Consider the following 15,111-nt stretch of genomic DNA (forward strand, 5'->3'; position numbering starts at 1 on the left):
CCGCCTCTCGTTCCCGTCTCCTGCAAAGGTTCGGCGGAGCTGCACCAGATGTATCCCACGCCCCCCTCCCTGGAGCAGCACATCATGGGCTACTCGCCAATGAACATGTGCAGTAAGGAGTACGGCAGCATGGAGCCCAACACGGGCATGACCATGCTGGACGGCATCTCCACTTTGGGAGGCCATTTCAAGATCGAGGTGGAGGAGAGCTTCTGCAGCCCCAAACCATCCGAGGTGAAGGTAGGTCTGCAAAGAAGAAGGGATTTATACTTAAACACTGCCCAAAGCGGCATCAGTGCCTGATGTGCAGCTCAAATGCCCATAAACAAAACCGTTAGATTGTTTATTAGCATGACTTTCTCTCTGGTTCAGTAGATTTTATTGTTTGAAACACTTAAGTGGAAATACTTAGCTCTGATTTGCGCTGCTGATAAACACCCTGAGGTCCATTAAAGGAGCTGTGAGATTTTTATTTCTATATGCTTGAGAGCTTATATTTTCTGTTCCTCAATGGTAGCTGCTGTAAAGCTTTTAGCGTCAATTCCAAAGGAGCCTTACCCAGCGTTCCGGACCGAAATGGCACTGTATTCTTTAAAAGAGTGTGCTTTGAGCAGGATGGAAAGTGTGTAAAGCTTTCCCCAATATTTCTCTGCTGCTCGGGGAAACTGTCAGCTCCTAACATTTCTGTTTTCTCTGAAACCAATGAGGGAAAAACACTTTGCACATTTCAGGTTTTGTTGTTGTTTTTTGGGCATTTGGGTTGGAAAAAGCTTCACCTGGATCAGGGGTCTCCAACCTTCAGTACTAAAAGAGCCGTACAGGTCAATTTCTCTCTGACAACAACCCAGCAGCAAAGTCTGACTTCACCCTTTAGAAAAATAAAATACGGCTTTGCATTTGTGTTATTTGTGCTATTATGATAAATATAATTGAACCATTGATTTTTTTACATACATTAAACATAAACATAAAGACAAATTAGTCCATTTCAAAAATATGAAATAGTTTATAACAGAGGTTCACATGATATCCTTTCAAAATAAAAGACACCCTGCATTACAGAGCAACTGTAGTAGTTGGTCATTTCACCAGTAGTATAAAAAAAAAATAATTTGGTTGTTTTTCGTGGTACCTCATAGCCAGAAATGTGTAACTCTAACTAAATGAAATGAAATTACAGCTAAGTAAGTCACTTTTACTGTGTTTTTCAAACCACAAGGCACACTTAAAATCCACAAATTTGTTTAAAAAAAAAAAAAAAAAAGGAAATATGGCTTTTCATACATTAATTCCGGCTGTGTTTACCAACCTTCAGTTGATTTCCGGTGATACACAATAATCTGTCACTAAGTTTAAGTTCGTCTCTCAACTCTGTCCTTTAACTGTTCCTGAATGAGATGAATAAGAATATAATAAAATAAAAGTATGAGGGGTTTTTTGGGGGGACTTTTCTACTTACTTACTATGTACTTTAAAGTTACTTTTTAAAAATGGTAAATTTTTCTTTTTCTTCAACGAAAGGGTCACAATGGAGGGTAAAAGAGCGCCATGTGGTTCCAGAGCCTCAGGTTGCAGACTCCTGGTCTGGACACTTTTGTCATGTTTTACTTTTCTGCAATGATTTATTTTAGTAATATTACACCCTATCTTTTAGAGATGACTTGATTGTAGGCTCAGTATCGCACCTCGATCTATTTTGATCTATTTTCAAAGTGTTCCCAGTGGTCTTTGAATCATGGTTATGCCGTTTTTAGCCAAAATCCAAAAACCTGGCTTGTTTTTGAAGACATAGTTTCTGCAGAGCTGCAGGAGTTCATCAGAAATTCGCTTCTGAGTTGAAGGTGGGACTGTTGGCACAAAGTAAGCCTCCCCTGACATCCCATTGTCCCCTTGTTTACACTCTCATGCTAGTTTCCAGCACCTCAAAAACCCAAGCTAACATTAACAGTGCCACAAAAAAGCAGAGCAGTATCTGAGCCATTCAGCCGTACAGTTTTGATCCAGATTCCAGCTCAGACGAGGAAACGGAAGGCCGTTGATGTGTCTGTTTGTCTGCATGTGGCTGCATCAGAATGGAGCGGGGCAGGTAGACTTTGGCCCACCCATTGCAGTTTCTGTGTCCCAACAGTGTGCTATTTGAAATAAGATTTTTTTTTTTCATTTTCTCCCGATTAACAGCAGTTTGACTAAAGGGCGGCAGTTTAGTTCAGGTGGTAGAGCAGGTCGTCCAACAACCGAAGCGTCGGCGGATCAATCCCCGCTCTACCCAGCCAGGCGTTGGCCCCCCGAGCACGGCTAGTCTGCAGCTCACCGCTCCCCCCAGGGGATGGGTCAAAATGCAGAGAAGAATTTCCCCATTGTGGGATAAATAAAGTATCAATTATTATTACTATTATTAAAGAAAAACTCAGAAATGCCGTTTTCTTAATCTTCTTTCGTAATCTTAAAATCTTCCATATATGTCCATCATCAGAAAAATGCTACAAGAACTTGTTAAAACCACAATTTTCATGGACAGAGTCTTTATTAATGTCTTTGCCTGTTATTTCCCTACACTTTTTTAGTTTTCTGGATTCCTAAAGCTGCTTCTGATTCTGAAGTTTGTTTTCATCTTTCAGGACTTTTCTTTCGTATACAAGCCGGAGCAGTGTCAGCCATTTGTGGGCTGCTCCATGTTTGCCCCCCTCAAGACCTTACCCAGCCAGTGTCTGCCCCCCATTAAGACCCCCGAGGACTGCACTTACCGACCAAGCTGGACAATGGGCCGGGAGATGCTCAACCCAGTACCCGTCATGACCTTCCTCCACAAAGACAGGTACAGAACTGCTGGTTTGCTACCACAAACAAAGAAATGTCAGAACGGTGGGGAACTTCTGGACCTTTGAGCCTTTTGCTGTTGTTCTGTTTGACGCTGTGCTTTGATACGTCTTCGTTCTTAATGCTCAGATCTGGAATGATGAAATGATAAACCAAATGGCCAAACTAATCAGTTACTTCTGTGCAGATTTAAGGCAGAGATACGAAACAAACCAACTCAAGTTAAAGCTTGTTTGGATTAATGACTTAAGTGACCCCTCCCCCTTGGCATTCCATTCAGGAAGTACCTGCTGGTCCTCGTGGCCAAAATCCCATGAGTTGTGCCCGAATTCCTTCCCTATTCACTACATAGTGCACAATATGGTGCATTCGCCGTTTTGTAGTGCTGTCCGAATCTTCAATTCCAAAATGAAGTGCCCTGGAAATTTCCAAGAAGTTTCTGCAAAAAACCATTACTCATCACTAGATTGGCGACCACAATGCATTGGGTCGCAACAAGTTTTGCTAATAAACTGTATTTAAATGTATTTTTTTAATAAATCGTATGCGCTTTTATCCTTAGAAGACAGTCGATTCATAAATTTAGTATTTTCCTATTGACTTCTATGTATTCATGATTCTTTTGGTTTTATGTTTTACTTTTTCAATTCAAAACTTTTTCAATTACCGATACGAATTACTGATTACCGATACGATTTTAACATTTCAAAAACTACTTTTTCAATTACCGATACGAAGCCCATCGAGAGGACTGTTGCTGTGAATTTGGGCTATACACACAAAATGGAATTGAACTGAATAAATAATCGTCGCAAAACGCTCATATCAATTCGATTTTAACTTTGTGAAATCGATGACGTCATATTCACTGTTTAAAAAGAAAAAGTAGTGAGCATGGTAAGTAGTTAGGGTGGGCATTCGGACACAGCCATAGACTTTTATAGAGAAATAAACAGCTATTACTCAGTCATTCTTTTTGTCACAATAACCGTTCTTGATCTAATAATGTTTTTTTACATGTTCTTGATAATCCAAATTTTTTTCATGATATTTTTTTTATGTATTGCAAATTATACGAGTTAAAAACTGACCAATCAGAGGCCTCAGCAAAAGCATGTGGTGCTTGCTGGCCTCACCTCCAACATGGGGTTTTGTTGGAAGGGTTGTGGACTTCCAACAAGCTCACTCCTGATTGGCAGGAGTGGTTGCCATAGGAATTAACACACAGACTGGCGCCGTCTGGCTCCAACATGGCGGTGTCTGTATTGCGAAAAAGTGGCACCTGAATTGACTTCATTTGGTTAGAGCTGAAATGAAACCATTTTTTATGGGTGAGGTTAGACTCGCTTAGGCTTGTTCTCAGATACAGTCAGTGGTTTGAATTAATACTATTGTTTTTGACTGTTTTGTCTTAGTTCTTCTCTCTTGCGTTTGCAGCAGAGTTCTGCCTTGCTCCACGGGAGTGGAAAGTTCTCAGCAGTTGAATTTTTATCCTATTGGTTTATTTAACTTCTACTTGTGTGCCTGTTGTACTCTTTGGTGAGTCACAAAATGGGGTTTATTTAACAAAACTTTGTCCACACAGAGCTGTGTTTAGCAGGCACTCGTGTGTCAGGCAGAGCCGAGAATTGAGAATAAAATGCCTTTTGGACCAGAATTACAGCTGAAGCGAGGAGATGGCACTTCCATGCCACACAGCTGTGTGTTTTCTTTACCACTGTTTCACAAGTTTGCTGACAAAGCATTTCTTCTGCTTTTCACCTGAACCTGGAAGGCTTTTAGTCGTAAACATTTGTTTTGTCATTCCCCTAAGGTTTTCTAATCTGGATCTAATTGGGCCACTCTTTAACAGTAACAAACTTCATTTATTTTTGAATTATCTCAGTCTGATTGTGTCCTTTTTTTAAGTACACTGTTCCCTAGTCTGTTGCTGGGGTTACGTTCTAAAAAAAAAAAAATTAGCAAAAAAAGCACAATTACCGATGTTTTGAGGCCGTAAAACTCCTCACTACACACATTGTACACTTTTCTCATACAGAAATGAAACATTTGACACTTTTCTCTTTTGTTTAAACTCTCAAAGTTCAAACCTTCTTAGAAATAAAGGCCCAGTATTATAAAATAAAAACAAAGATCTAAATGTGATTAAAGAATGATGGAAATGTGGCAGACTGGATACAAGCTGTACAGGAGACACGGCACACAGGAGATTGATTGAGAAGGTCATCAGCCAATCAGAACACAGTTTACTGTTAATAAAAATTGGATGGGAAAAATGCAGTAAATAAAATCCACATTCAAGATTCAAGATCCAAGACCAACTTTATCAATCTCCGAAGGGAAATTTAGTTAAAGTAGCAGCACCACAGAACAAGAAAAGAGATCAAATAAATACAAGACACAAAATATACAGGGAAGAAAAGAAAAATATACAGTCGAAAACTCTCAAAAATCTTATGTAAATCCATGGCTGCCAGATGAATTGTGAAGTCTAATGACTGATGGCAGGCATGACCTCCTAACATAACAGCAAGACCGGGGGAAAAATGGATTGCTTTGTAGCGAGGGAACACTGCACATTTGAGCGAATAAAATGTTCCTAAATGCACAAAACACGTACTTTGATTTGTTTTTTTAAAATTGCTTTAACCAACACCAAGTATGAACGAATGAAGTGAATTGTGAACTGTCGTACTCCGGCTCACTAAAGTCTAGACATCAACAGTAGCAGGACTGTGGGCTTATACTCCTGTCTGATGTGAGAACAATTTTAGATCAGAGTTCTAACCAAGGAGCGCTGCATGACGAGAGGAATGTCAGAGGAATACTCCTATGAACAAGAAGAGGCTGTTTTTCCACTAAACGTTTGTTTTTATTTGTTCGTTTAAGCAGCTGTATAAAATATAGCTATTTCCATTTCTGAATAACATACTCAAGTATCTTGTTTTTTGAGCTACAAGTCGCTCCAGACTATGAGAGGCCGCAGCCAAAAAATGGATAATAAGGAAGGAAAATGTACATAGAAGTCACACTTTTAGAGAAATGTATAAAAAAAAAGACCAACAACAGACATTTCATCATGAAAGGTAAATCTGCACGCTTCACTCATGTAAAACATGAATGTTTATTTAGCTTCATTAAACACTGGAGGAGACTAGTATAATAGCACAACATGAGGACAATTCTTCACAAAAGCATAATATATAGAAAAAGTCAACTAAACTCTTTACATCCCATGGTCAAACTCTGGCCCAGGGGCTAAATTTGGCCCGCAGGGTAATTATAATTGGCCCGCGAGATCAAATAAAATGTGCATTAGAACTGGCCCGCGGTATATACTGTACCGCTAATACTACAAATCCCACAATGCTTTGCTAGTATGTGTTGTATGGCGTTCAGCAAGCGCTCCTTTTATCTGTTAACAGTCATTGACAGCCATGCTCCAGTCACATGGAACCAATTTTACCCTCCACAAAAATATAGGTGGACAACAGGAGCTCTGAAAACCGGTGGGAGGCAGATTATCTGTTCATAAACATAAAGACACACCTGCTTGTATTCTGTGCGGAGCTAACGTGGCTGTAACGAAAGAATATAACATGGGAAAACACTACACGAAAAGGTTAAACGTTACATATCAGTTTCAGTTAATTTTTCAATAAATGTTGAGTTTGGCCCGTGACTTTACTTCACTGCTTAATTTTGACTCACTGTGAGTTTGAGTTTGGCACCCCTGCTTTACATTGATTTAAATTTCTAAATCTGATGAATTCTTCATCCTCTGTCTCGCTTTCGCTAATCCAGGCATAAAGCTACGTTCATGTAAGCGCGTGCACATGCACGTTTCGGGCCTCTGCATTCAAAACTCTCGCGTTCACATGCCGGTACACACGTTTCTGCGATCATTTTCAGGCTCTACGTACAAAACGCCATTGAACACGATTTGAAAGCTAAACCAGTCAGGGACTCGATTTGGGATTTGGCATGGGTTTGGGTAGCGCACTTTTCAATATATAGAGGTTCCAACCATTGGAAAATTGATCATGGAGGAGAAATTAATAATTGCGGTTTGTACTCAACTGGAATTCTATGACACTAAGTCTTCCAAATATAGGAATAGAGCAGTGAAAGAAGAAGCGTGGAGCAAGATTCACCAGATTTGCACCACTACAACATTTCACACCAAGCTATTTCCAGATGTAGGTAAATGCGCTAGTATTGTTGGACTATCGGGCTGAATGCGGGTTCTTGAATGCACATCACATGCCCAAAAGACTGAGCGCTGCTTCTTCTTCTGTGTTGCTGTCAGTAGCAAACACTGTTACACAACCCTGCAGTGCCCTCTAGAGGCACCTGAGTGCAAGTCACGTCCCTGACCAAACTATGCAATAAAGCATGACTTGTACTCCGAAAAATACGGTAGCTATAGGTTATGTTAGATGTGTGTGCCAGCAGTTGAAGGCACCGTATCTGTTTACAAAGCATGATCGTTTTAGCCGGTAATGCGGCACCACGGCCTTCTTTCTATGATGACTGTAGTGAGGCGGGAGGAAGACTCATGCCGGGACTTCCTCCTGATGGTTCTGTGCCAGGAGCTAGTCCCAGAGTATATGGAGGGACACGGTGTGCTTCCCCCCACCTTCCATCCTTCTCTTTGGCTCTGCCTACCTCCTCACAGTTGCTCGCCAGCCTAAAAATAACTATTACCTCACAGGGAAGCTTGTTGAAATGTTTATTGAATGTCTTCCCCTGTTTTTTTTTCTCTGTTTGTTTCTGTTGCTCTCTGGAGTTTTTTTTCCCTCTTATATGTGTAAAGGTGTGCAATCAAAATCCGATCTGCATTGTTCCTGTAGGAAACCTTGTTTTCCAGCCGCTGCTTTATTACCTGAAATGTTTTTACAAATTCATCGCGACAGTTGGAAAATTGTTTGTTGGTGTCTGAACCAACTCAGTGAAGGCTGCAGTTTCTGGAAGAAAATTGTCTCTGTAATGACAACTCCAGCTTTCACGGGCTGAGCTGTCGGAGGATGACCTGACATACTGCTATCATCATCTTGACTCGTACTTGAAGGGGCTTTTCATCTGCGGGTGTGCTCCGGTACCTTTTGAAGTGAATCCTTTGACCCATGTCCTTTAATCTGTCCTCCCTTCAGTAACATCCCCAGTGTGGGCAGCACCATGGATCAGGATTACAGCCAGACCTACACCCCGCAGACCCAAGCCCCGTTTGTATCCAACAGCGCTCCGCCGAGTAACAGTGGTGCCGGGATTCTGCCCTCACCCGCCACGCCTCGCTTTGCCCCCACCCCACGCACACCTCGCACCCCACGCACGCCTCGTGGCCCGTCCAGCGTCCAGGGCTCGCTAAAATACGAGAACTCGGATCTGTACTCGCCGGCGTCCACCCCCTCCACCTGCCGGCCTCTGAACTCGGTGGAGCCAGCCACGGTCCCCTCCATCCCAGAAGCGCACAGCCTCTACGTCACGCTCATCCTCTCCGAGTCGGTCATGAACCTCTTCAAGGACTGCAACTTTGACAGCTGCTGCATCTGCGTGTGTAACATGAATTTGAAAGGAGCCGACGTCGGCGTGTACCTAAGTGACCCCATCAGTGAAGCCCAGGAGCCCTGCAGCTGCGGCTTCAGCGCCGTGGTCAACCGCCGCTACGGAAATGGGTCGGGCCTTTTCCTTGAGGACGAGCTGGACATCATCGGCCGCGGCACAGACGTCAGCAGGGAGGTGGAGAAGCGCTTCGAGCAGCTTCGGCTTTCTGGAGTAGGAAGAGGAGATCGCGTCCCGGATGAGCTGATTCTGCTCCTGCAGGATCAGTGCACTAACCCCTTCTCAGCCATCGTAACCTTAGAGCACGACGGGGTGAAGCGGGGTCCAAGCGGGGTCCCTGTCCCCCCCTGTGTTAGGGTGGAGGAGAGAGATTACTGCAGCGACTGCTACATGGCCCTGAAGCACGGCAGAGAGTTCATGGACAGCATGTCGGGTGACAAAGTGGATGAGGTTCTAGTGAAGAGCACGTGTTTGCACCAGTGGGCCAAAGAAAACAGTAAGTTTGAAAACGAGCCCAAATTAATTAAAAAAAAAAAAAGTTCTGCAAAATCGTAAAATGCCTGCAAGTTCTTTCACAGTTTAGTAACTTTCTTTTTGAACCATATCAACACATTTCTAGATTCTTCAGTTGCCACAAATTATGAAAATTAGTGATTTCTAAATACATTTTAAGATCTATAATGTTCAAATGCGGTAAAAAATAATTAAAAATTAGAAACTAACATATTTTGTTTACAAAAAAGCACCCTTAAAACCTCAGGTGGAGAAGTTGTAATCAAACTTTAGGTCATGCTCTCGCTGACTTCCTGTGCTTTTGTTCCTCAGCAGTAGACATGAGCGCTCTGTGCTCTCAGGATGTGCTGCGGGTTCTCATGTCCCTCCAGCCTGTTCTTCAGGATGCAATCCAGAAGAAGAGGACCGTAAGGTCGTGGGGCGTTCAGGGTCCCCTCACCTGGCAGCAGTTCCACAAAATGGCTGGTCGGGGCTCTTATGGTAGGATGAAATCTCCTTATGTAACTCTTTAGAGACCCACTTCAATGAAAGTGGTCCTTTTAACATCTTCTTGTTACATTTTTTCATGACATATATAAAGAAAATTAGGATTGAAATTACATTTCTGAGTATTTCTGAATTCAAATCAGGAGCAGACAGAGAAAATACTGTTAGAAAGGTCTGTATTTGTTACGTAGAAAATATGCTGGGTGATCCACTAGCTCCCTGCTCCTCTCTATTCCGAAGCATCCAAATTTAGATGACTAGATACTCGTACGTCTTTGTTTTCTTCGTCTGAGCTGACATCAGGCTCAAAACTGTATGGCTGGATATCTCCGTTATTGCTCACTATTTTTGTTGCAGCGCTAATGTGAGGATGGGGTTGTGAGGGGCTGTCAGCTAGCAGGAGAGAGTGTAAACAGATGGATGACAGGAGCTCAAAGGCAAATTTCTAACGATAATAATGCCGCTCTGCAGGAACTATGTCCTAGGAAATTACAGGTTTTTCGATTTTGGCTGAAAAGGGCAAACACTTAGGTCAAAAGAGGATTGGAGTGGATCTTCAATGTTTTTGTTGCTTTCTGTGTGATTGCAGTGTTCAAATGTTAACTGTACTTACTGGTCCTGCTTTCCCCTTTTCCCTGCTCTCTGTCTGAAAGGCACAGACGAGTCTCCGGAGCCTCTGCCCATTCCGACCTTCCTGGTGGGTTATGAGTATGACTTTTTGGTGCTCTCTCCGTTTGCACTGCCCTATTGGGAGAAACTGCTGCTTGATCCATTTGGCTCCCAGCGGGACATCGGGTACCTGGTTGTTTGTCCTGACAATGAGGCCCTACTGAGCGGCGCCAAAAGCTTCTTTCGAGACCTCACATCCGTCTATGAGGTAGAGCAGATCTTCCTGCGAGATCTTCATAATGTTTTTCTTATTTATTTTTGCCCTTTTAGTTCTTGTTTCCTCTGAGTATTTTAACGCTGGTTCTTCTGTAGTCGTGTCGCCTGGGGCAGCACCGACCCATCTCAAGAGGCTACCCTGACGGCATCGTCCTGGTTGGTGGCAGCGAAGCCCAGAGCCTGGCGGATAAGCCCGTCAGCGACTGGTTCCTGAAGGCTGCCAGCGGCAACAGTGACGCCTTTACAAAGCTCAAGCTCTATGCACAAGTGTGCCGCCACAACCTCGGTATGTGTCACTGCTATTCACTTTACCAGCAGTGCTTTTGATTCCACACCTCCCCCAGTACCACTGGTTCAGAAAACATTTCAGCCAAGCCTTTTTGCTTCAGTTATTTGACCACAGGCTTTTCACAGGAGTACTTGTCAGAGACAGCAGTGCTTTATAATGGAGTGAATTGTTAAACTAAAGAGAAATTTTCTAGAAATTTTTACTATCGTTTCATGGACACAGCTGTTATCACGGCAACCGACGACGAACATCCCTGGAAGAAACAACTAGACAGAACTTCAAAATAAAAGCCTATCTTCAGATTAAAGGTGGCACAGGGCGACACGCTTTTCCAAGCCATCCTAGCAAAGACACAAGGGGTCGACTGATTATCTGCGCTGTTGTTTGTTATTATGATGTAAATTGGCGTCTGTCTTTTTTTTTTTTTTTTATGCGACGGGCTGTTTGAAGTGGTTATTTCGGCTAAGGTGCAGCCACACCTCTCTGTTTCACAGCATGATTAGGACGGTTATGCCAACCACAAATTCAGTCCTCTGCATTTCACGCTACCAGCAACCAGGGGTGTTACTATTAACGCCGGTAATCACACCTTAAAAAAATGAATGTTTACCCTCCCCGTACTAAGGACAAAATAACTGCGAGCGCTTCAGCTGCGCTGTGGGCCGGAATAACTAATCTCTGCTGCATCTAGAAGAGAAATTCTTCAAATATTTGCACAAACATTTACGTTTTATGTTTGTGAACTCATTAAGACTCCGTAATAAAACTGATTTTGAGAAATAACAGCCACTGTCTCCATGTAGCGCTGATCACTCCGTACTGTATTTTGGCCTCCTCCGACACGTCTGCTCCGTCTGACCTTGGATGGTCATTAATGGTTTCTTCTTGCTTCTTTTCTAGCACCATATCTTGCCTCGCAGCCATTAGACAGCTCGCTCCTCACACAACCCTGTCCCCCGCCCACGTCCAACCAGCCCTCCTCAACACAACAGCCTAGCTCTGCCTCCAGCGCTGCCAGCCATCAGGGCTCCTCCTCTATTCCTACCAGCAGCAGCGGCGCCGGGTCTGCAAACGCCTCTGCATCCCTACACAGCCATTCAGCATCTTCAGGTCAGCCTGCCAGCACACTCTCATCTGCCAAACCCAGCTCTTTCCCTCCCTTTGGAAGCATGGGAAGCCAGGGCTCACAGAACGGCCAGCTGGGACAGCAGGCTGGTGCCCAGAACACTGGCAGCTCAGGGGACACCTCCAACACCCAGACCCAGGGGTCCACAGAGCCCCTTGAGAGGTACTTGGAGCAGAAACATTTTTTCACATGTTTTTGTCATTTTCTCATAGAATTTGTGATATTCTGAGCATTCGAATTAAACCAGTGTGGTAACTTGGATTACAGTTTGAATTCCTCTTCCTTTTTTCAGCACTTTGGAGCGAGAGAAAGTGGGCGTCCCAACAGACGGGGAGTCCCATGCTGTCACATACCCTCCAGCCATCGTTCTTTACATCGTGGATCCTTTTAGCTACGAGGAAGCTGACGGATGCTCAGGGCAGCTGGACTCCAGCGTGTGGACGCTCAGCCTGCTGCGATGTTACCTCGAGATGCTCCAGTCCCTGCCGCCACACATTCAGAACTCTATTTCTGTTCAGGTGAGCACACTTTCGGGGAAAAGCACCCTATTTTGCGCTTTGCAGTGGAGCTCTTCAACATTTTTTTGACGACAGATCAATTGGTAAGGATTTTTTAAAGGAGCATATGAGTGTGAAACGGTTGAGCAAAGCCAAGAGGGGACATTGAAAAAGAAGAGGACGTTTTTCTGTTAGTTTACAGAGAGGCTGTCATCGTCCAACAGCTGCACAAAGTCTGAGGTATCCTTGATTTACCACACCAAGATGCTTCACTTCTTCTATCTGTTGAAAATGTCAGCAGGTTGTTGTACATCAAAGGAAGCTTCTCCGCACACCCTTTTTTTTTCAGTTAGGATTGAATTATTGATTCTCAGAACCTTTTTCTGTCCAGCAAGAACAAGTCGCTGGTCTTTGTTCCTGACCCTATATTTCGGTCACAGTCATATCTTAGATTTTTTTTTTTACTGAGATTTTGAAAAAGATGTTTCCTTGACAGGGAGGCTTTGACGCTACGTTCACACCAAATGCGATACATATGTCTGGGACGACCAGTCTCAGTCACAGTCAGAGGTTCTGCGTTGCGGGGGGTCTGGCAGCAGTTTTGGGCATCGCTGAGCAATGTTTCATAGTTCAAATATCTGAACTTTGGCGTCAAATTTGCATCAACCAATCAGGGACTCAGCTTTGGCCAGTGACACGTTGATAATGGGATCAGAACCAACATGGAGGAGATCGTTTTCCCGCTGAACTTTAAGATTGAGAAAGTAATAAAAGATTCCTCTATTTGTATTCTTCTTGTTTTGAATTTGCCCACCTGGGACTAATGCGGAACAGGAAGTCATCAACTGGGTCACAGAGACAGAAGTAGCGCTGAAAGCGTCCGTCATTCAGAAGCAGCTCCTGCAGTGGACGGACATGGAGACATGATTCCCGATGCTTTTGAAGAGCTCTTCAAAAGAAATGAACCTGATCTCTGAACATCATCCGTGTCTTCGTTCATTGTAAATGAGATAAATACAGTCAACGATACCTTGTCCTCCACAAACGATCAAACTATATAATTAGACATTTTCTGCATACATTGGATGTGAGTTTTCTGTTTTTTAATTCGCTTCGCAAGTTTAAATGTAAAATTGCTAGCTTTTCTCACTTTTGTGGTCAACATTGTTGGAATTTGCACTCATCTCCGGGTCTTGTTTTTTTTGTTCGTCTTCAGATTGTACCTTGCCAGTACCTCCTTCAGCCAGTGCGAGGGGAGCATTGTCATATCTACGCACAGCACCTCAAATCTTTAGCGTTCTCCGCCTTCACTCAGTGCAGACGGCCGCTGCCTTTTTCCACCAACGTCAAGTCGCTCACGGGTTTCGGTCCGGGCTTGGCCATCGACACGGCACTGAGGAGCCCAGAGGTAAGGCGAAGTTCCACTTCCAGCAGCAGAAATGTAGTGACGGTTGTTGATGCTCGCAGCTTAGCTGCCACATCGCAGTCCTCTGTGCCCTGATTGATTGCTCAGCAAATAGACACTTGATTCTGTGAGCCAGCAGCTGAGTGATAGAGGCTCAGAGCTTTCCAGGAAGACTTGAACCCTAACCTGAGAAAGAAAATGTTTTTCTAATGAACAGAGTTTTTCTGTTGCTTTCTAGAGAAAGAAAGAACAGAAAAAGAACTTTCAGTGAAATCTTTGTTGCTCTCAAGTTTACTCTACGTTACTGTAGATGCTTAACTACATTCCTGAAGTGTGTTGAATTTTTGATTCCCGCTTTAGGAAAAGGACTGTTGATCAGGATTAAGCTTTCGTAATTCCTCCAACAAATTCTGAGAGAAAAATAATAACAATGCAAATTATAGATTGTGGTTTATCAAGCAGTTCAGCTTAGGGATGTGGATCGAACGTTGATTGGGGCTGGTCTTTGCTTTACCTGCAGCGACCTGAGCGTCTGCGTCTGTATACGCCTCCGTTCATCCTCGCACCCGTCAAGGACAAGCAGACAGAGCTCGGGGAGACCTTCGGTGAGGCATCGCAGAAGTACAACGTGCTGTTTGTGGCGTACTGTTTGTCCCATGACCAGCGGTGGCTCCTGGCCACATGCACTGACCTGTATGGGGAACTACTGGAGACCTGCATCATCAACATAGATGTCCCCAACAGGTAGAATGACTCACACTACAGCCATTGAACCTTATGGAGGGGGAAAACAGTTGCTTTTATTCCAGTGGTGTGAATCCGGCTTTGTGTTCTGCAGGGCAAGGAGGAAAAAGGGCTCAGGTCGGCTTCTCGGGCTGCAGAAGCTCTGGGAATGGTGCTTGGGACTGGTGCAGATGACATCTCTTCCCTGGAGAGTGGTGATCGGCCGACTGGGGAGGATAGGGCACGGAGAGTTAAAAGGTGGCCAAGACTAAAACAGCAGAACATTCATGTCAATCATATCTTTTTATTGTATTTCTTAAGCCCTTATGTCTCCTTTTCTAGACTGGAGTATTCTGCTGAGCAGAAGAAGTCTGCAGTCGCTCAGTCGACGCCTGAAGGAAATGTGTCGCATGTGTGGAATCTCTGCCTCAGACACTCCCAGCATCCTCAGTGTGTGCTTGGTTGCCATGGAGCCGCAGGGATCGTTTGTCATCATGCCAGGTACGGCGCGTGCCAATGATGACGACTGCAAATACACTCCGTTTTAATGTGGCTCTCCTGCCTGAGTGACACAAGCCCACACAGAAAAGCAGCACCGATGTGTCGCTGTGGAATGATTGGTGGCCACCGTGTGTCACAAAGTGCGTCTCCCGTCCAGCCCAGATTGATGGCGGCAAAGATCTTGTAGCATTTGCTGGCAGAGCATTGCCTCTCAGATTCCCATTGATTTCAATGACTGATGGGGAGCCTGATCAATGAGTTGCTTTAGGAAACGAGTGAGGGATTGTCACACAGTCACACTTCCTCG

General features: G+C 44.0%; 1 protein-coding gene across 2 annotated transcripts in view; it reads left to right on the plus strand.

Annotated features, from left to right (window-relative positions):
* med13a (mediator complex subunit 13a) overlaps positions 1–15,111 on the plus strand; it is an 84,240-nt gene that overhangs the window by 62,791 nt on the left and 6,338 nt on the right. Inside the window, exons 14-25 of one of the 2 annotated variants that reach the window (XM_023962920.2) lie at positions 29–240; positions 2,619–2,815; positions 7,971–8,875; positions 9,205–9,372; positions 10,032–10,255; positions 10,360–10,549; positions 11,453–11,840; positions 11,971–12,196; positions 13,392–13,583; positions 14,101–14,324; positions 14,419–14,561; positions 14,646–14,804. In XM_023962920.2, the coding sequence (XP_023818688.1) occupies positions 29–240; positions 2,619–2,815; positions 7,971–8,875; positions 9,205–9,372; positions 10,032–10,255; positions 10,360–10,549; positions 11,453–11,840; positions 11,971–12,196; positions 13,392–13,583; positions 14,101–14,324; positions 14,419–14,561; positions 14,646–14,804 (3,228 nt within the window). The remainder of the gene's footprint in view (positions 1–28; positions 241–2,618; positions 2,816–7,970; positions 8,876–9,204; positions 9,373–10,031; positions 10,256–10,359; positions 10,550–11,452; positions 11,841–11,970; positions 12,197–13,391; positions 13,584–14,100; positions 14,325–14,418; positions 14,562–14,645; positions 14,805–15,111) is intronic. The other variant, XM_023962921.2, reaches the window with a different exon arrangement.

The sequence above is a fragment of the Oryzias latipes genome, chromosome 14, assembly GCF_053564925.1.
Source record: "Oryzias latipes strain Hd-rR chromosome 14, Olatipes_Hd-rR_3.1".
NCBI classification, from domain to species: Eukaryota; Metazoa; Chordata; class Actinopteri; order Beloniformes; family Adrianichthyidae; genus Oryzias; species Oryzias latipes.